The sequence below is a fragment of the Micropterus dolomieu genome, linkage group LG05, assembly GCF_021292245.1.
Source record: "Micropterus dolomieu isolate WLL.071019.BEF.003 ecotype Adirondacks linkage group LG05, ASM2129224v1, whole genome shotgun sequence".
Lineage (NCBI taxonomy): Eukaryota > Metazoa > Chordata > Actinopteri > Centrarchiformes > Centrarchidae > Micropterus > Micropterus dolomieu.
The window spans coordinates 23,124,207-23,145,392 of record NC_060154.1 but is presented as its reverse complement, the minus strand read 5'-3'; the positions used below and the strand labels follow the sequence as shown (position 1 = coordinate 23,145,392).

Genomic DNA, 21,186 nt, shown 5'->3' with positions numbered 1-21,186 from the left:
ATACATAAATAAAAAATATGGATGACGAAGAGGAAACATACAGGCTATGGAAGATTTGCAAAAACCATCATGCAGGTGCGTTGGGTTTGAATGTTTTCTTAGCTTACTAGGTTAGCATGTAGCTTAGCCAAAACAGAGGGTTCCGCTCTGTTAGTTAGTGTTGGATGCTGGGTTTTTGTCGTCAGTGTGGGCTGTGTATTGACAAGATATTTGTTTCTAGCTGTTGATTTTGTAAGAGCAATATAGCAGCAGCTGGTCCTGGTGTACTGGTAGATAACGTTGTTTGCTAACGGCTAGCTTTTCAGAACAAGATACTATTACTCGGTTCTTTCAGGAAGTTAATTAATCTCAAGGCTGCGAAAAATAGAAATGCTAACGTTATTCCACCGGACTGGACAATTTAAACTCCAAATAATAAATAAAAGACGTACACTCAACCCTAAAGGTAAATACCAGAAACCAGCCACATCCAGCAGAAATCTAGTTTCTGTTGGATGTGTTTGACAGGCTGTCTGACAGCTCTGGTCTACTCTGGTCTGCTTTTAAAACATTATGGTTTGTAAACACACTGACGTTATGCTCTCCCCATTACACCCTCAGCTGTGCCATGACAGAGGCTACCTGGTGACGCAGGACGAGTTGGACCAGACACTGGATGAGTTCAAGAGTCAGTTTGGAGACAAGCCCAGTGAGGGTCGCCCCAGACGCACAGACCTCACTGTGCTGGTGGCCCACAACGATGACCCCACAGACCAGATGTTTGTTTTCTTTCCTGGTAGGTTCATCCCTAATATTAGATACCAGGGGGCTAGCATTTATTTACAAAAGCACACAAGTTGTTGAATGTTGAATCATTTTCTGAATTTGATCATATACATTTACATTAGATTTACTCATTTGGCAGACGCTTTTATCCAAAGCGAGTTACATTTGAGGAACAACATACAAGCATCAACAGAGCATCAACTACAGATCTACATATATAGCTTCTTTTTTTTAATTTTTCATCAATAAGTGTCACAGTTTCTTAACTTTGGTGTTCTGTTTGTTTGTCATACAGGGAACTGCAGAGAGCAGTGTGCACGAAGACCTAAAAATGCGCAGTATGAGGATCTATGCTTGCCATGAACCAGATGCAGTGGGCATCATCAGGGAATGCCATTGTTTACAGATCTTGACAATCTGGCCAGAGCATACTGCCTTGTCCTGAGGGTGACATACGCCCTACTTCTCCAGTATTCATCTCACAAAAGACTTTTGTCAGACTCATTTCACTGCGCCCAAAACCACCCTCAAAAACAAGGTTCTTGCATTGACAGTCAAACATGATTGTTGGCCTTGCACTGACGACAGACTTAAGTTTTGTTTGTTTCTGTTCAATAATGTTAAACTTTTTTCTGGGCCTGATAAGTGCGATTCCTCAGAATGTTGTACCTGCAGGCCTTTCAAGGACTGTTTGTGGGACTCTGCATTTGATCCATAACTAACCTCCATGGTCATTAGCTTCCAAAACAAGTTTCAAGCTTGGGCAATGAAACATGGCAGTCACCCTGGCAGTCACATACAGATATGTTTTCTGTTATGATAAAGTGTTTTAATACTAGCTAAAAGACACTGTGAAGATATTGCATCAAGCTGCAGTTTGTAAGCTGCGGCCACAAGTTGTAGTAGGTAAAATGTTTTAGTAAGTTTTAAATAGAAAATGTGACAATATTAAACCATAACTCTAGCACAATGTAAGAAAAACACCTACAGTTGCGGTCTTCTAGCTAGCCTTCTAGCACAGCTTTTATTCTGTTGCCAGTGATGTCGCATGATGCAGACTGTTAGCGGTAATGTTTGAAATATTAAAATTTGTCCCTTCAAGATTACTGTTTATACACAGAAAAGTAGCTGTACTTTGAAGGTCTTCTAATATACACTCTTTTACAAGCTGTGGTCAGACGATTGTGTCATTTATTTTGCATGACTGCATTTAATGGCTGTTTTAATAAATGTTGGAATCCAATACGTCTCTTTTCTTTGTTAAATGTATGACAATGCTAACTACTTATTTGAGGTAAATTAAAAAATAAGTACATGAATTGATTCAAATAACATTCTTATTTATTCTTCTTATTCTTATTTTAATTAAGTTTGATGTGGTTAAAATGCTGTCCATTTTGACAATGGCTGGACTTAATTTTATGGCACTTTTTTTGTAGACTACTTAATATATTAGCATACACTAAAATGTTTATTACTGAGTTTCCCAACTGACTAAATCAATAAGTTTGCTAAACTAACAACAAGTGGTTGGAAAATGTGCCTTATTTTTTAAAAAGTTAGATCTAAGGAACAGTATTTACAGTGAAACTATACCTACAGTAATCAACAGGGAAAATGCAAATATTTATTCATTAGATTCATCTTGTAACTCCTTGCAGAGTTCTGATCCACTGATCTAAGCTACTGCCAAAGTCAATATGTTGTGAGATTATTTTATTTACTGTATGTGCGATTATTGTTTGTATGGGAAGTGATAGTCTGAATGAATATTCTGTCTCTACAACTATTACTGTTGTGTTGCAAACAGACAATAAACAACACAGACAAAAATATATTTATTACTATATGACTTTATTATGAAAACGATGCCAGACATTAATTAACTAAAAGAGCTAATGATGCATTGCTAGATCCTTTCTCCGTCTCTCCAGACCAAACAGTTGAAAACAAGCTTGGAGTTCGTCCCAGGAGGTTTGCACGCCATTTTCATCAGGTCTGCCCTGTCCGCCATGCAGGTTTATGGACAGACCGTCACTGGTCTGGGGTGGACCCAAACTATATCCCCTGGTGCTTGGAGAGGCACAGAAAGGAATTGGTCAAAATGGACAGAGTATCAGGAAGCATCATTCATCTATTAGATGTTTAAAGGTATCGGGGAAGATCCTTCTCCACCACCTGGAAAGAAAGAAAAGAGTGGAAGTTATTCATGTCCTAGTGAAAGTATATTTACACCTGGAGAGACATAACAACACACACAGTATGTGCAGCGACAACTATAAGAGATAATGTCGGTTTATATGAAAGGTCAATTCCATGTTAAACCCAAAAGGATGTCCTCTCTCAGGGTTATCCTTTTAGTTATTTAACAGCAGAATTCTCATCTGTGCAAAATGCTTTATCTGGCAAGATTCCCATAGTGACAACACATGGAAAGATACAATATAGTATCTGAAGCAAAGTAAGATTTTTGTACATACACTTGGATCATCCAGGGGTCCATATCTCTTCACCACCTGACCTTCTCTGTTGATCAAAAACTAGAAAGAGAAAGAGGAAAAAGATAAAACTGAAATACAGTGAACATGACATCTATGAACAAAGAGTTGTTTTCTGTTTTACTTTTAGAATAAAAAGCATTTACAGCCTTCCTCCAGTAAGTATTCTTGCTGCACAGGAATACAGGAATAGATGATTCATTGTCAGCTGTCTAAATTATTAATAATATAACATACAAAATATTTACCTTGGTGAAATTCCAATTCCTGGAAAGACTTGAGTGATGGGAACTTATTTTGAAAATGCACTATTAGAAAGAAATGCATGTGAACTGCGGTCCAAAGTCCAAAATATTGTCACAAACTCGTGAAGAAAGTCGACTCCTTATAAAAGCAAACATTCAGGCCATGGGGGGTTGAGCTTCATGCAAAGGGCAACAGTCTGAAGAAACTGAAATGAGCTTACTGTAATATCGGAATGAAAAACAAAAAGATCATCATCGGTGAAACAGCTCGATTTGCAGCACCCATTAACTCCTAAATCTCCCCTGACATAAGTCGTAATGGCTGAACCTGAAACACTCGTTCATTCTATCAAATAATCATGGTGATGTTTCAAGAAATCAGATAATATTCTCTGCTGTAATAACACTCTGCACCTGCCTGTTTACTAGAACATCTTGCCGAATTAAAGTCAGCTAAAACAAGTGGAACCACCAGGCAAAGCATTGCACAACAAAGTGAGGGATTGGGAAATTGGGACTGGTCAGATTTCTTTATATTTATTATATATAAAGAAATCTTATAATTTTTTTGGCAACTCTACACGGAAAATCCTAAAGTAAGTAATATGTGGAAAAGGACACAAGAGGATTTGTGAATAGGAAAAAGAAGAATAGTCGAATATAGCCGAATACAAGAAGAAGAGGAAGAAGAATTGCAGCTGCTGACTCCGCCCTTTGTGCCAAAACAGCGCGCTTACGTCATCAGCCGGCGTCAGTAAACGAAAACGTGCGTCGGGTTTTCCTGAGGAACGAATGTGATACATTAATTTAAAAATAAAAACTATTTAGATTCAATTTAGAGTAAGTGAAAGAGCTGAGACAGTATGGATGACGAAGAGGAAACATACAGGCTATGGAAGATTCGCAAAACCATCATGCAGGTGCGTTGGGTTTGAATGTTTTCTTAGCTTACTAGGTTAGCATGTAGCTTAGCCAAAACAGAGGGTTCCGCTCTGTTAGTTAGTGTTGGATGCTGGGTTTTTGTCGTCAGTGTGGGCTGTGTATTGACAAGATATTTGTTTCTAGCTGTTGATTTTGTAAGAGCAATATAGCAGCAGCTGGTCCTGGTGTACTGGTGGATAACGTTGTTTGCTAACGGCTAGCTTTTCAGAACAAGATACTATTACTCGGTTCTTTCAGGAAGAACGAAAAATAGAAATGCTAACGTTATTCCACCGGACTGGACAATTTAAACTCCAAATAATAAATAAAAGACGTACACTCAACCCTAAAGGTAAATACCAGAAACCAGCCACATCCAGCAGAAATCTAGTTTCTGTTGGATGTGTTTGACAGGCTGTCTGACAGCTCTGGTCTACTCTGGTCTGCTTTTAAAACATTATGGTTTGTAAACACACTGACGTTATGCTCTCCCCATTACACCCTCAGCTGTGCCATGACAGAGGCTACCTGGTGACGCAGGACGAGTTGGACCAGACACTGGATGAGTTCAAGAGTCAGTTTGGAGACAAGCCCAGTGAGGGTCGCCCCAGACGCACAGACCTCACTGTGCTGGTGGCCCACAACGATGACCCCACAGACCAGATGTTTGTTTTCTTTCCTGGTAGGTTCATCCCTAATATTAGATACCAGGGGGCTAGCATTTATTTATAAAAGCACACAAGCTGTCATGGAGCTACAGATGAGGCCAGTATAGAATCTTAAATAGTGAGCAGCTGTGGGTTATTATTAAGTCATCTTTTTCTATACTTTTTCAGAGGAGCCTAAGGTGGGAATCAAGACGATTAAGATGTATTGTCAGAGGATGCAGGAGGAGAACATCACACGAGCCATCATTGTTGTTCAGATGGGCATGACACCGTCAGCCAAACAGGTAAACACTTAGATTGTAGAAAAAAAGTACACATTTCTGACCCTCTCTTGTCGTTATTTCACTTTCTTTTTGGATCTTGCTCTCTTGGTAAAAATATTTATTTAAATGTCTCCTCAGTCTCTAGTTGACATGGCACCCAAATACATATTGGAACAGTTTCTACAACAGGAGCTGCTCATTAACATCACAGAGCATGAGGTAAACAACAGACTGATAAATCCACTGTATCAAAATCCCTTTGACACGATATTTCAGAATTATTAAATTTTCTGATGCATTTCCCTTTTGTCTTTCAGCTTGTTCCAGAGCACATTGTTATGACAAAAGAAGAAGTGACGGAACTTCTGGCAAGATAGTATCCTTACACACTGCACTACTTTGAGTAATTGAATGTACGAATTAGTGTTGTAGGTAAGACCGCCCAAACCGAGACAAGACCAAGACTTTTAGGGGCTGAGACCGAGTCAAGACCAAGACCAGTTCCCTGCATTGCATGGCACGCAATAAAATGTGGAACGAGATCATTGGTACTTCACAAGTTGATCTGAAAGATCCACATTCCCAATAAAACACCCACATATAAACACTAAGAGCTGAAATCAACATAAGCATCGCAGGGAGGGGTGACCGTCATTAATTAGGGTTATCGGTTGCATTTGAAGCAATATATTTTACTTCCAATCAAAGTTAGGATGTTTACAAATCAGACAATGCAAAAGCAATTTATTGATATTCCCAAAGTTATGGTCTTGAAATAAAATCCAGAGTCCTCAATGACTGAGACAGAGACAAGACCAAGACCATCAATATGTGGTCTTAAGACCACATACTACAACACTAGTACGAATGTTTAAATCAGATTTGCTGCTCTCTCTCAACTTCAGAGTTATTACTATTATATAAAAAAAGTATAAAATAGCAGTTGTTTTAGCTAAAAACCACCATGAAACTGTATTTAATGTCTTTATGAGACTCTTTGTGCAAAAATTTGTTATCCTTCCATAACATTTTTACTTCAGTAAATTAAAGGAAAGTCAGTTGCCGAGGATCCAGGCTGGGGACCCTGTGGCTCGCTACTTTGGCTTGAAAAGAGGACAGGTAATGCATCTGAGAGATGTCTCTAAATATGATAATGCACAAAATTATCACTCTTATCACTATCTCTGCTGAATGGTGCTGTGAATTTGATCTTGGGTTTGACCTTTTAAAGAAACAGCTTTTCAGTAATGTGTGATGATTCAAACACCTGCTTTATGCCCATTACCTGTTACAAGACATGATGTTTTGAAGACATTCAAAGTATAATTCCAGTTCATTATAATGTTGCTCTTACTGGGTGTATTTGACTACTGTCCTCCCTCCCCCAGCCTAAAAATCTCCTATTTTTCTTTTCCAGGTAGTAAAGATCATCAGACCTAGTGAAACAGCTGGGAGGTACATCACATACAGACTGGTGCAGTGACAAACAGGTATGTGTTTGCATTTTGCAGGTTGAGACAATCACACAGATAGAATTCAGGCTATGATGCTTAACCCGTAGTTACAATTTTGTACTTTTTGTCTTATGAATTTTTGTTTTTGTTTGTAATTCATTTATTTCTAGTGTATTTTGGCCTATTTTTGATAAGGTCACCAGACTATTAATAAGATTGAAAAGGTACAAGTTGTCAAACCACCACTGTCTCTACATGCCCAGTCATGAGATTAGGTCTGATGAGCCAAAATAAGAGCTTTAACTAAAATGTACTGTTTTATTTTCCAGACATTCTTTTGGAATCAACATTTATGGCGACTAGTGAAGAAAAGTGAATGTTACATCTTCACTCATCCATTGATTATCCTTCTGCTTTTGTTATATTGCATTTATTTCTCATTTTGTAAAATAAACTATTGAAATTGAATGTTTATCCAAGTTGATTTAGTTAATCTCACCATTATTGTACATTTTACACATGTTAACTTAAAACAGGATGCAGTTCAGTTTCATGAGTCTTTATCATGCTGTAATGGTTTTAGATGCCTACCTTCTTTTTCCTTTTGAAAGCTATGCTGCAGTAGACTGAACTGGCCGGGTTATTGCGCTTGAAGTTCAATTAAATGACCACTCACTGTAATAAATTCTCAACTGTCCTCCCCAATACCAGGAAATAAATCTATGCTTCAGTGGTAGTAACAAAATGTAATGGTAAGTTCCTGCTCATCCTGTTATTACGGTTCCCCATTTGCCTTTTCTTTGCCCTTTAAAACACGTGATCTGAAATGGAATAAAAACCAGCCATTTTAAAATAAAATGTTTATTAAAATAGACCAAACATCCATAAGAAGGCAATACAGGCAACATATATAAGAAACTGCTAATATTTTTTTAATTTGAGTGCTGAAATAAAACCAGCAGCACTTTAAGGGAATTTGCTTGGAAATATCGCGGCTTGCTACCTCAAGCTTGAGTAAGAGCAACAAGTAAAACACTTTAAAATACAAACTGGCACAGAAATACATTTTTAAAGGCTTGCATCAAAAACCTCTTGAAATGACAGTAATTGCATCAGACAGCAGTAAGCGTACAATGGTTTCACTGCCAGGACACATCAATACAGCTGCAAACATCTACATGTATTAAACTTTAAATTTGATCTTGATGTTTACAACACAACAGCCATCTCAGTTTCTGAAGGATTTTAATGTAGGCTATAATAAAAACCAGAGTCCTGTTGCTCAATGCTAACGATGACTTCACACACGCAATGATTTAGATAATATCACACATACTCAGGCTCACTGTCCCTGTTTCTGGTCAGGGGTAATTTCTTTCCACACAGACGCGCCAGTGGAAGCCCTGACAGGCTTAATTTGGGAGAATAGGGGTAGTTGTTATTGTTGGACTGGTTCACATTGAGCTCGGCCAGAGAGGCGCTCAAATCCTGCTCTGCCCCTGTGTCGTCATCTGGGGGCCCACTGGGTGGGAGAGCAGGGGGCTCTCCTCTCTCTGCGTTGTCGTGGTCCTGATCCGCGTCTTGTTCAGGGTCGGTGTGGGTTGCAGACTGGCTGGACAGGTCCAGGCTGTCCCTGTAGCTCAGCTGGTAGTCGTCCATGTCCACCTCACTCTCCTGCTTCACCAGTCTGTGGGAGTGTGCAGTCCTCTCGTCCAGCTCCGAGTCGGAGTCGGGGAGCTGCTCACTGGAGCCCAGTGACCCCAAAGAACTTCCTGAATGAGGAAATGGAGGCAAGTGGTTACACAGGAGTGCAAAATATCATTGAATTGCAGTTAAAGACCAAAATTAGAGGCCATCGTATTTTTAGAAGGCATCAGTGTGTAAACCATGAACTCATTAGGTGCTACAAGAAGAGATAGTTCATTAACAACTGTAGGCAACCTTTAAAAACATACCACATCCCTCCTCCGTCTTCTCAGACTCAGGTTTACTCTGCTCCTCTCTGCCTCGATCCTCCTCTCCATTAGCGGAACTCTCCACCTTGTCATCTGCAACACCACTCTGAGCCAAGAGTGTTATAAAAAAAATACAATGTGTAAATGTTTTTGTTTGGGGCAGCAAATGAGACATGAAAATCAGGAAGGAAGAGCGGTATTCAAATGAATCCTGGCTGTAGGTCGTGACTCTGGATGCGGAAATGGATGATCTGACATTTCAGTACTTCTGGTTTTTGCCTGTTGCCTCTCCCGAGGCACAACTGTTTGTTTCCCTCATGCTCATAAATTTTTGGCATCTTCGAGACAACCTTGTATTAGACAGGTGCCTATTTCTCTGTGGTGAACTGACATTTGCTAAATGAAAAAAGGTCTTGTAAGTTCTTTTCATAAAAGACCAAAATCGTATGCATTAAGATTTACTTACTATCTCACACCCTAATAAGACTAGTTAGACATATGAATTTGTAACTAGATTAAAAATGAATAGCCATGCTAGCAGCTGTGTGAGGCTGTACTTTGGTGCTTTGAGCTAAATGCTATCTATCACCAGCATGCTAACAATAACACGATGTTAAGCAGGTACAGTGTTTACCATGTTCACCATCTTAGTTTTGCCCGTTAGCCTTATTAGCACTAAACACAAAGAGCAGAGACTGATGGGACTGTTAGCGTATTTGGTCAAACAAAAAATACTGTTGCTAGAATCGTTTTGAAGCACACTAATCAAGACTCAGGACATGTTATCTACTCTGGCGTCTGCCCTCCCATAGTGACCCAGTTCAGGTCGACTGAATGTTATGTTGCAGTTCAAATAAATGAGTAAATATTTGCTCATGGCTGTGGTGTCAATTCTACCACAAAACAGGTAGTTTAAAACATTGCCTATTCACTTGTCATGTAAAACACTCATAACATCCCCAAATGCTCAGCGGTGTATTTCAGTGTCCAATATAGTACTACAGTTCCAAAAGTTACTACTTGTGTTATAAAATGTTAAGACTTAATGTCTGCTGCAAAAACAGACAGGTGCTTGTCAGATAATTAGAATATCATCAAAAAGTTGATTTATTTCAGTAATTCCATTCAAAAAGTGAAACTTGGATATTATATTAATTAATTCATTACACACAGACTGATATATTTCAAGTGTTTATTTCATTTAATTGTGATGATTAAAACTGACAACTAATGAAAATCCCAAATTCAATATCTCCGAAAATTAGAATATTACTTAAGACCAATACAAAAAAAGGATTTTTAGAAATGTTGGCCAACTGAAAAGTATGAACATGAAAAGCATGAGCACGTACAGCACTCAATACTTAGTTGGGGCTCCTTTTGCCTGAATTACTGCAGCAATGCGGCGTGGCATGGAGTCCATCAGTCTGTGGCTCTGCTCAGGTGTTATGAGAGCCCAGGTTGCTCTGATAGTGGCCTTCAGCTCTTCTGCATTGTTGGGTCTGGCGTATCTCATCTTCCTCTTCACAATACCCCATAGATTTTCTATAGCGTTAAGGTCAGGCGAGTTTGCTGGCCAATTAAGAACAGGGATACCATGGTCCTTAAACCAGGTACTGGTAGCTTTGGCACTGTGTGCAAGTGCCAAGGTCCTGTTGGAAAATGAAATCTGCATCTCCATAAAGTTGGTCAGCAGCAGGAAGCATGAAGTGCTCTAAAACTTCCTGGTAGACGGCTGCCTTGACCTTGGACCACAGAAAACACAGTGGACCGACACCAGCAGATGACACGGCACCCCAAACCATCACTGACTGTGGAAACTTTACACTGGACTTCAAGCAAAGTGGATTCTATGCCTCTCCTCTCTTCCTCCAGACTCTGGGACCTTGATTTCCAAAGGAAATGCAAGATTTACTTTCATCAGAGAACATAACTTTGGACCACTCAGCAGCAGTCCAGTCCTTTTTGTCTTTAGCCCAGGAGAGACTCCCCCACATTTTTGAATGGGTTTTGTTTCACAATCCTCTCCAGGGTGCGGTTATCCCTATTGCTTGTACACTTTTTTCTACCACATCTTTTCCTTCCCTTCGCCTCTCTATTAAAGTGCTTTGACACAGAGCTCTGTGAACAGCCAGACTCTTTAGCAGTGACCTTTTGTGTCTTGCCCTCCTTGTGCAAGGTGTCAATGGTCGTCTTTTGGACAGCTGTCAAGTCAGCAGTCTTCCCCATGATTGTGTAGCAAACAGAACTAGACTGAGAGACCATTTAAAGGCCTTTGCAGGTGTTTTGAGTTAATTAGCTGATTAGAGTGTGGCACCAGGTGTCTTCAATATTGAACCTTTTCACAATATTGTAATTTTCTGAGATACTGATTTTGGGGTTTTCATTAGTTGTCAGTTATAATCATCAAAATTAAAAGGAATGAACACTTGAAATATCAGTCTGTGTGGAATGAATGTATACATTATACAAGTTTCACTTTTTGAATGGAATTACTGAAATAAATCACTTTTTGATGATATTCTAATTATATGACCAGCACCTGTAATTAGAGAGATGAACACAGAGAGTCCTACCTGCTGAACAGAGGTGGAAACAGAAATGCAGGTTTTGTTGGACTGAGATGTTTTGGACTGGAAGATGGATGAATAGAAGACTATGAGGGCCTCCACAATGCGGGCCTGGTGGGGGTAATCAACCAGAGAGGACAGGGATATAGTTGCCCCTGTTGGGCGGGGACGCATCAGGGAGGGACCAAACACAATACCCAAGTTACTGGGACTCATCTTGTTATCTTCCTCCAGTTCTGCAATCCTGAAAGGAACATAACGGAAGGATGAAGAATACATCTGTGCACCAGAACAATTCAACAGAGCCTGGTATTTATTTAAAACAAAATATAAAGTTTAAAGTTTATTACTGACCTCCGGAGGTGGCGAATAATGTAGCGGATCGTAGCTATGTTAGCCTTGGGCAGGTCCTTCAGAAGCTCCTTCAGCTTGTCTACTAGGACAAGGACTTCTGGGTCGGTGTCAGGGCCCAGATCCACCAGTTCCGGCCCTTTGCCCACTGCTGGGTTAATATTACTCGACTCTGCCTCCTCTTTCTCCGGTGTGTCTGCGTCACCCTGCAGACTCTCCTTGGCCAAACCCATCAGGCTGTTGTACAGGCGGAATGGCATGATGGGCTCTGGCAACTGCTCGGGTACAGGAAAAAGTGTTGGAGGGACTGAATAAAGCAAGAACGCACAACCCCTGAAGTACGGAGTAGCAAGAGAGCCTTGCAAACAACCAGATAATTAAAAAGGAGGGAACACACACAAACATGGTTTAGCTGTGAGCAAGGAGTTCAGGTAACTGCCAGTGAGAAGCCTTAGTTCAGGTAAAATAAAAACCTCCCTCGCCTTTTGACTTTATTTTCATAACTGTGATCATCAGCCATCAAACTGATTTATTAACACATTCTCGTTTAAAGGAGTCCACCAAGTCCAAAAAGATATTTTCTGATATATTTTTATTTATAAAGGGATATGTTCGTTTTTAATTTATTGGATTTTTGTTGGTGGACTGATTAGTGTTAATTTATATTAATCCCCCTTTTCCTTGACCAACAAAATCTAAGAGAATCAAATACTTTAATAACTAGATTTGATATCTAGATTGATTTTAATTATTTTATTAGGAAAAAATAAAATTGACTTTGACACTGACATACCAATAAATATATTGATGTTAATGCGACAGTCTTTTACAGTGCTTTCTTATACTAAAATGTTTAATAAAGTAGGAGATAAACTACTTTAATCAGGTAAATGTGTTTACTAGATTCCAATTAGCTGCTACCAGCATAGCTGCCACAGTATTTTACTCATGCTGGCGTGTGCGTGTGTACCTGTCTGAGGTAAAGCTTGAGGACGTTGCTAATGTCATGGGGTGAACACTGGGACAGCTCCACCAGCTCCTTGCCATTCTCAAAGGCCTGACACAGCTTCTCCACACGAGTCTTTACTCCGTTCACCCTGTAGATGCCCTGCAAGGAGGAAGCAGACAATATATCCGTGTGCCTGAGGGCAAAGACTTTACTTCACTTTACTTCAACACAGTATAAATTCACTGTCTCACCTTCATCTTGAGTGCACGTCTTTCTATCTCAGAGATGCACTTGGTGATGATGAAGGGGATGCCGTCACTGGCACAGCTGGCTACCTGAGAGAAATCCCTGCCAAACAGCTGCAGACGGCCCTGAAGCTTCTTATGGCCACACTGGATCGCCAGAGTCTCCAGACAGCGCTTGTGACACGCCAGGAAACACTGAGGACAGAGAGGACCTAGTGAACCTGGTGTAATCATCAATAAGATGCTTCAAGACCTGCACATCCTGAAGTACTAGTCAGGATATGGAGCCTCTCTCTGCAGGCTGGATGTTAGGAGGCTTGATGAAGGACTCACCTCCTCACACTCAGCCCCCTGGAAGTAAACGTAGCTGTCGCACTCGCGGCACTTCGCAGGGGTCCGTAGCTTTCTCAGTCGGTGGGTCTGTGCTGCTTTAGACAGACCAATGTTACGGAAAGGTTTGGTGGACACCACCACATCAGGATCCATGCCGTTGATATCTGAAGACAAAGACCCACATCATACACACTGCAGAAAATTCAACAAGATACATTGTCAGCAATATGTAATACTGGGACCTCTTCAAAAACAAGATGATACATCTCAGGAATTTGTCCTGACATTACATTTGCACAAATAATGCATTTTTCACCTGTCATATTATATTTTCTAATTTCTCACTGTGGCCAGCGTGAATTGTCACATTAGAGGACAATCTATAAATCTTACTTTGACTTTCAAATGAGGTCACATTCCCGTCTTTCTCATCCTCTTTCTCGTCCTCATTGGACGACATTGTTCCAGTAGATGACGTCCGAGCAATTTTACTGATGTCACCTACAATAAATACACAGGTTAAACATGTTCTCTCACTATCTATCTATATCTCTCTCTCTATATAATAAAAAAAAAAGAAAAAAAAAAAAGAAAAAAGGACACTCACACATACTGTAAGAAAAAAAACAATGAAATTCTCCCTTATGGTTATTTATAAAAGATATTCTGCTGTATGTTACTGTGAATTTCCTGTAATGACAGAGTGCTTACTCACATGTGCTGGCAGTAGGAGACTCTAGGCCTCCCTCTCCTCCAACACTGTCATCGCTCACTGTTGAACCCCATGACTTGTGGCCCTGTCCTGGGAAAAACAAAGGAACAACAATATGGTAATAGTCAGTGTGACTCCATCATTTTAGATTGGTTAACTTAAAAACCAGCAACACTACAAACATAAAATCACTTCTCTCGTATCACAAAACTGATGATTAAGGCCAAAACAGTGAGCTGTGGTTTTGTCAAGATAACTGAGAAATCTGGCCAAACTACTACTGCAGCAGCAGCGGCGGCAGGCGTCACTTACTCTTGCGTTGAGCCTCTGTGTCCTTGTTGTCTACAGCGGCTGTTTCCACACTGATGGCAGGACTGTCTGTGTGGCTCGTCTGCTCCATGTTGAAACTGTCATTCCTTGGTCTCTGGCCGTGCCTACAGTGACGTAGAATTATAAAACAATTTATAACTTTTTTAATCTAAAAAATTGTTTGAAGTAATTGTTTAACATATTGGGAAATGCACATTTTAGCTTTCTTGCCAAGTTAAACGCGAAGATTGATACTACTCCCTCGTCTGTGCGGTAAATGTCTCTCCCATGCGACTCCTCATCCTCCACACTCTATACCACTACCGTGTATCACATATGTATAATATTGTTAACTTTAAATACTTTCATCCAAGTTCTATGTGTAGCATAGTAGTAACTTTCAATCCATTGTGCAGCCCTGTGCTGTAGAAGGACAAATACATGTACCTTGATAAAGGTGAAGCTATAGTAAGCAGTCAGTTAACTTAGCTTAGCACACAGACTGGAAACCGGGGAAATGGCTAGCATGACTCTGTCCAAAAGGTAACAATGTGCCTACCAGCCCCTCTTAGGATATAAAATTTGTTATATCTCGTTTGTTTAATCTTAACAGGTTGTGGGGTTTTACCATTTATTGGCTGAACACAGGGACTTTCTGGAGCCTCGTCTTTGTGAAGTTGCCAGACAGCCAGCAGAGACTCCAGGAATGTGTTGTTGATATAACATGTTTGTTAAATACCTTTGGACACAGCTAGGTTAGCCGTTTCCCCCTAATTTTAGTCTTTGTGCTAAGCTAATCGGTGGCTGACTGTAGCTTTATATTTAGTGTACAGACGCGAATGGCATCAGTCTTCTGATCCAGCTATAAGTCTGCAATAAGTCTGCTTCTCAAAATGTTGAACGTTTTCTTGAAGGTTTCAACTGATTGTGGCTCTGACTGAAACTCTTACTGTGACGATGAGCTGGAGGGAGAGTAGCTCTCAAATGTGTAGTGAACACTCGGCTGCTCTGGCAGCTGCAGGTCCCGCACGTGGGCAGCGTACTGCTGGCCTGGGTCGTACAGCTTACTGCTCTCACACAGGGTCTGGTAATGGACCGGCAACGCTACCGTCTGCATGTGCATGAGTTGGTAGTACGAGATGGTCGCCTGGCGGAGGAAGAATTACAACAAAAGGATCAGGAAAGAGCCTTCGTTTATCACCTTCCATTATTTCTCCAAACCTAACTGGAGTACATGGAAAGTTGAGAAAGGGTAAGAAGTCGACACCATTTTGTAACCGTGAGATTTTTGTGTGCGTGCTTGTTCTGACCGAGCGGAGGGTCTGGTCGCTCTGCTTGATGATGTCCTGCAGTTGTCTCAGCACTGTGACCTTTGTGTGCTCCAGCTCCAGCTGCTGAGTGGTGGCGTCTGCTATACATGTCCGGTATGTGGCCTCCGCCTCGTCCGCCTGCACACACACACCCGTTTTAAAAATTCAAGTTGTGTTTTTTCTGTTTTAATCCGTCGCATAAGTAAATTAAGTGTCAGCCAGTTTAACGTCATTTCAATTCAACGTAACCTCACATCACAGAAAAGAAACATCTAGTTCTTGAACATTTTAACATGTAATTTCAATTTCATATTTTATTTGACGGTGATAAAAGCGCTGAAAAAACAGATACAGCAATAAAATGAAGTTACTGATAAGAACCTTGTAGCGAGCCTCTTCCTCTAATCGTTTCTTCTTCTCCAGGGACTTTGCTGTAGATCCTCCTCCTTCTTCCTCGGCTCGGCAGGCTGCTGTTTTGGCCTTCTCGTACTCCTCGCAGCGGGCCATGAAGGCTTGCTTTGCTTTCCGCAGGTTCACCTCACACTCGATCTAAACAAAAGACATAATTTTTGGTCCTTTCAGTTTCTGACTTCCATTCCTTAGAGATGAATTAAACATGTGCTCATATACACATATAGGAGATCATACCAGTTTTCTCTTAGCTCGAATCCAGTGTTCCTTGATCTCCTTCCGTCTCTTTTCATGCTCCTGTTTGCGCTGCAATAGAGGCTGCATGGACAAACGCGTACACAGAGCAACACAATGTTAACGGGGGGGGGGGCAAAACACTCCAGAATTTCTGTAACTCACTGAAGTATTGAAGTGTTCATGTTGCAAGTGAGCAAAGTTTACCTGGATGAAGGTCTGGTTGTGCAGGGTGGCGTTAGCCTGCTGCAGCCCCACACTCTGCTCCTGGTCCTGCTCCAGAGCCAGAGAGTAGATGGAGAAAAGGGGCATGTGGGGCTGGAGGGAGTGAACACAGAAAGAGAAGGTTCGATATCCAAAAACGGGCTGGGATAAAATGCCATATTGCTTTAAGTTTATTCCAGTTTTTAACATTCAATATCCCAGATAAGCTGTGAGAGACATTAAAGAGGTGAAATAAATGAGGTTTACATGTGTTATGCTGTGTTTGCAGGACTGGTATAATCTCTGGAGGCCTTTGGAGAACTCCGTCTCTGGTAAAATAGAAGAAAAGAGATAATTAAGAGCATAATGGCTAGGACAATATGTTTTATTAGAGTGGCTCATTACTGGGGCTGCAACTATTGATTGTCTTAATCATGGATTAACCCATTTCTATTTACAATTTAGCTTAGAAAATGTCAACGATACAAATACCAGTCAAAATCTGCTAAAGTTTAGCAAGTTCAGTAGGCAAAGCTTCACATTTTTAGGAGCTGTAATTAAGTATTTCATTGTCATCAATGAATTTTTGGGTGACTGACAAATCCACTAATAGACTGAACTGTCGCCGTTGCTACTTACCCAGTGAAGTCCTCTTCTCCACGTAGCTTATCAGGTCCTTCATGTACTTGGAAATAGTTTTGGAATAGAGTAGAGCGGAGTCCACCCCTCCCTCACTGCGTTGGAGGATCACATCCACTTCCTCAACTCGGCCTACGTTAACACACAAACAGAGGTTACTGCGCAAGGAACAGGCACAGTTCGTTGCTGTGACAACAAACAGTTGTTGCGGATTATGATTTGTCAGAGGCAAACATTTGCAACTGAAGTGTGAAGAGTCAGCGTTACAGTCCTAATCTTTTCACCATATACACACACCACCCCCCCCCTATCTTTTAAATAAAGTTATTAACAGTATTGAAAAATGTATATATTTTCAATACTGTTTATAACTTTTTATCTTATATTTTCTGTGATAAAGACTGAGTTTCTGCAGCTGGTAATAAGCGGCTGAACCCAGCAGCTGTCACTCCTGCTGTGAAAATCAGTGTAGCAGATCACTACTTTCTAATGTAAATTGATGACACAAACATGAAATCATCATGAAAAAGTGGCATTTTCACATGACACAAAATGAGTGAAAGGAAGGACAGGAGGTGCAGAATTATTGCAAATGGGAGCCGGGTGGGACAGAAAGAAACCAAGAAAAGCCGGAGTGTGAGTGGAGTTGCGGCTGATTGCCTACCCATGTCCTGCAGGTCGCTCCTGAACGCTCCGTCTGCTCCCTGGCCTGTCGCAGCGTACAAGTTCTCCATCGACTACACAACACAAAGATGATTCATTAATGACAAACACAGGTCATCATCAACTAAGGGATTTTTTTTCTTCTTCAGCCAGTGGAAAGTTTGGAGGGGAATTTGCTTTATGCACAGTGTAGTTACTAACTCTGTGTCAGATAATCCCATTTAAATACTGGTAGCTCTGATCAACGATCCACTCACCCTGCTCTTCTCAGTGGGCAGCAAGGAGAGCAACGTGCTGCTGTCCACCTCTCCCATCAGCAGTTCAGACACACTGAGGAGAAACACAACAAAAGATGCTTTTACAGCAGCATATATGACAAAAAATATACAGTAAATATGAAATGAAATTGTGGAAGTTATAATCATCTGTGTGTGAAAAATGGCAGGGACACGTAGAGCAGGTTTAACGGGGGAAAAAAATTCAGAGGAAGGGCCCTGTAGGAAATCTTGACTGGAAGTGATAGGTTCCTTTTATCTTTCAGGTACGATCTTATTTTAATTTTCAACATATCCCACATCCACTCATGAAAAAATATTTTTCGTAAATTGTGATTAGTTTTGTTGACTTGTTGTGACAGGCTACACAGAAAAACCTGGCACCTCCATCTTGTTGGTTTTCTGTTCACGTCAGAAAAGGAGCCAAACAGAGGAAGAGTGGAGGAGAGAATGAGGAAACAGACCCGTCAGACAGATCTCAACTGTTTCTGCCAGCTCACTTCCTCCTAAAGCTCTGTGGCAGATGTCTAAACCCTGAAACGGCACAGACTAGCATGTGATCAACTGTTGGTGCAATCCTGCGCAATTACACCGAAAACTGACACATTTCTCTACTCTAGCTTTACTTTGAATTTCAAGACATCTTGTTTTGTAAAGATTGAAAACGCTGAGTTAGAAAACAAATCTTGGGGGAAAAAAAAAAAAAAAAAACATTTGATGATTTCAAAGTTGCCACATTTAATAATCAGTTTGGACTCGAGTCCACTCAAGTATCTGAAGTCAAGAGGACAATCTGGTGATTTATTATCTCCTGGTCTGCAGCAATCTGACAAAACCAAAACTTTTACAATGCTGTTGACTACCTGGCTGCTAAGTGAACATACGATAGAAGAAACCACTTCCTGTTTTCAGCTCTGCCTCATGCAAATGTGTCACCATCAGTGCACTTCTCTCTCCAATTCCCAACAACAGACTACTCTGTATGCATTAACACACACAACCTGATTCTTCTGTCTGTAACACCTGCTTTAGACACCATTATTAGACACTATGTGTTTATAAATATAGCTTGTAATTTGATAATCGGACATATTGTGAAGGTACATCAGATACTCACTTGCTGCTAAAAGCAACTGCAATGGTTTCAATTGCCTTCTCAAAGTCCATTTTATCGGCCTCGTTACAGGCCTCATAGTGGAAACCTGAAAAATCACAACCATGCATGAGTTGGGGTTTCAGTTGTGGTTTGGGATACACTGCTGATCAAGTTAACTTACACACCTGCGCATTGGTTACATCAGACTATATGTAGGCGTAATCGCAAAGGATGCTGGGTTCAACAATGCATCTAAACTGTGCAAAGCTAATGTTAGCAACATTTGCAAAGTAATTTCTCAATGACAAGAAAAGCTAATAAACATGTACACACATTCTCTTCCTGTACTTTTTTAGATATCATTACATTTCTCTTTATAGTTGAATGTGTCTCTGCACTGACCTTTGACCTTGGATATGAGCTTGCCGGCAGCAGTGAGTATCTCCACGGTGTTGAGCAGAGGGTAGGTGTTGATGACCTGACGCAGCACCCGCAGGACCTCTCCCAAGCACTCGTGAGCCGCGGGCCTCTGACTCTCCTTCTTACCTGGATGGGAGGAGGAAGAAGTAGTGGTTGGACAAAGAAGTGAGACGAGAAAAATGAGCAACACAGTAGAAGCTGAACAGGCTATAAAAAAGGAGCACACCACTGGATCTGGAGTTGCAGACAGTTAAACTGTGGTGACTTTAAGGACTCAAATTCAACTGCCAAAATAAATAAATGGTCAGAGTTTGGCGCCAATTCATGATTTTCAAATAGAGAGTTCTGGCAATGCTAGCAAATGCATTACAACTTGTTGGTAATGTTGGACCAAAAATAGAGTGCATTAAATGTTACCGAAAAGATCGGGATCAGGATTAGTTCAATTCTGGTACATGTTCACTCTGAGTTGAGAATGAAAAAAAATAAATAAAATAAAGCAGTCAATCAATGAAGTTCTGATTCAACATATCAACGGGTAAATAAAGAGCAGCGCCTCCATTTTAATCCGGTGGAGCTATAATATGAATGTAAGCCATTGCTGATTTACTCTGTTACACTGTATTCAGCGCAGTCCAGTCTTGAATTTATTTAATGGAAGATTACAGGAATCCCTTTGTATGTCACATTTTTAAATATATTTATTCCGCTGTAACCTGATGGGAACTTTATACAGGTGGCAGCAACTGAAGATGGAATTATGGATCAGACAGATAAGACATAGTTCACTTATGGACTTATGATTGTAAAGTCACAGTCTGACCACCAATAGTATCTATTTTACATTTGAAAAAAATCTTGCTCCGCAGCATTGAATGACTTGCTATATTTCAGCGTACGTAAATATTTCAACATTGTCACTGAAATCCTGTTGACACACATTAAGACTATATGCAGGCAATATTCAAAAACTCACATTTATAACTACTTTTAGTCCAGTTTAACAAACTTAAAGTTGTTTCGGGTGCATCACAGAAATATTCAGACTCTCCAATATGATAACTATGGTAGGAATGTTCCATCAGTGTGACCAAACACAACATCACAAATGATTGTTGATTGACCGGTGTCTTGTCTCTAAAGCTTCACCCGCCTTTGTTTTTTAATTTAAACAGTGATTACCACAGAAATAATGTGGTAAATGTTTCAGTGCAGGGGAACTTGTTGAAAAGCTGACAGAGGCCTTAATATGTCCTCAGAGTCACCGTGTTGAAACCATAATGTCCAGAGATCTCCGTCTCTCTCCTTTTGTCCAACTGAGAGAGAAAGACATTGTGGGCAAACAAGTCAGAGTGTCAGACAATACGGGTCAAAGTACACAGTGTCAGCTCATCTGCTTTGATGTCTCTGGTGACACATCTGTAAACCAGCATCCTTATTTCCTCATATTCACATGTACGCACACACGCAGGTTGTTTTCGATTGTCTAATGTTGCAACCTGATTCTCCTCTGTACATCATTTTTCTAATAAAGGCAGAGGCCAGCCGATCGTCCGCCCTCCCACAGTGTGTCTGAAGATGCGTGTCAGTGTGTCTGAGCAGCAGAACGAACATTGTTCCAGAGAGGATGTGGGCTTCTCTACTGTTCTGCAAGATTAGAAACCAATTCTGGTGCTGTGCTACATCTGTTTCTGAA

The 21,186-nt window shown here is 40.6% G+C and overlaps 2 protein-coding genes, 1 long non-coding RNA gene and 1 pseudogene across 4 annotated transcripts in view; 2 read left to right on the top strand and 2 right to left on the bottom strand.

Annotated features, from left to right (window-relative positions):
• Positions 1-2: 2 nt before the first annotated feature.
• Positions 3-2,008, top strand: LOC123971223 (annotated as a pseudogene).
• A 592-nt stretch (positions 2,009-2,600) lies between these two features.
• LOC123971373 lies at positions 2,601-3,955 on the bottom strand. Its single transcript, XR_006825175.1, has 3 exons — positions 3,512-3,955; positions 3,246-3,305; positions 2,601-2,943 (listed from the first exon to the last, which is right to left on the bottom strand). It is a non-coding gene; the product is annotated as an uncharacterized LOC123971373 (long non-coding RNA).
• Positions 3,956-4,231: 276 nt separating this feature from the next.
• On the top strand, positions 4,232-7,282 carry polr2eb (RNA polymerase II, I and III subunit E, b). Of its 2 annotated transcripts, none has more exons than XM_046049774.1 (8): positions 4,232-4,428; positions 4,937-5,111; positions 5,266-5,381; positions 5,499-5,579; positions 5,678-5,736; positions 6,401-6,479; positions 6,778-6,843; positions 7,141-7,282. In XM_046049774.1, the coding sequence occupies exons 1-7, from the start codon at positions 4,372-4,374 to the stop codon at positions 6,841-6,843; spliced, it is 633 nt and encodes a 210-aa protein (XP_045905730.1). In that variant the 5' UTR covers positions 4,232-4,371; the 3' UTR covers positions 7,141-7,282. The 2 variants fall into 2 exon arrangements, with proteins under 2 accessions (XP_045905730.1, XP_045905729.1); XM_046049773.1 differs by having other exon boundaries at positions 6,778-6,850; positions 7,144-7,282.
• Positions 7,283-7,659: 377 nt separating this feature from the next.
• The window catches only part of arhgap45b (Rho GTPase activating protein 45b), a 17,961-nt gene continuing 4,434 nt past the window's right edge, over positions 7,660-21,186 (bottom strand). Inside the window, exons 5-25 of the mRNA XM_046050127.1 lie at positions 19,473-19,616; positions 19,092-19,176; positions 17,957-18,029; positions 17,701-17,773; positions 17,037-17,168; positions 16,665-16,726; positions 16,401-16,511; positions 16,197-16,277; positions 15,930-16,097; positions 15,549-15,686; positions 15,189-15,385; positions 14,242-14,363; positions 13,933-14,019; positions 13,611-13,718; positions 13,218-13,381; positions 12,891-13,079; positions 12,661-12,798; positions 11,694-11,965; positions 11,346-11,583; positions 8,770-8,875; positions 7,660-8,586 (exon numbers count right to left, since the gene is read on the bottom strand). Of these exons, the coding sequence (XP_045906083.1) occupies positions 8,141-8,586; positions 8,770-8,875; positions 11,346-11,583; positions 11,694-11,965; positions 12,661-12,798; positions 12,891-13,079; positions 13,218-13,381; positions 13,611-13,718; positions 13,933-14,019; positions 14,242-14,363; positions 15,189-15,385; positions 15,549-15,686; positions 15,930-16,097; positions 16,197-16,277; positions 16,401-16,511; positions 16,665-16,726; positions 17,037-17,168; positions 17,701-17,773; positions 17,957-18,029; positions 19,092-19,176; positions 19,473-19,616 (3,134 nt within the window). The 3' untranslated portion in view covers positions 7,660-8,140. The remainder of the gene's footprint in view (positions 8,587-8,769; positions 8,876-11,345; positions 11,584-11,693; positions 11,966-12,660; positions 12,799-12,890; positions 13,080-13,217; positions 13,382-13,610; positions 13,719-13,932; positions 14,020-14,241; positions 14,364-15,188; positions 15,386-15,548; positions 15,687-15,929; positions 16,098-16,196; positions 16,278-16,400; positions 16,512-16,664; positions 16,727-17,036; positions 17,169-17,700; positions 17,774-17,956; positions 18,030-19,091; positions 19,177-19,472; positions 19,617-21,186) is intronic.

Excerpts from the sequence above, each read along its gene's own strand:
- polr2eb (XM_046049774.1), top strand. The coding sequence starts at position 4,372 with ATGGATGACGAAGAGGAAACATACAGGCTATGGAAGATTCGCAAAACC. Across the intron at positions 5,382-5,498 it reads TGACACCGTCAGCCAAACAG|TCTCTAGTTGACATGGCACC; the intron begins GTAAACACTTAG and ends ATGTCTCCTCAG. Across the intron at positions 6,480-6,777 it reads TTGGCTTGAAAAGAGGACAG|GTAGTAAAGATCATCAGACC; the intron begins GTAATGCATCTG and ends TTTCTTTTCCAG.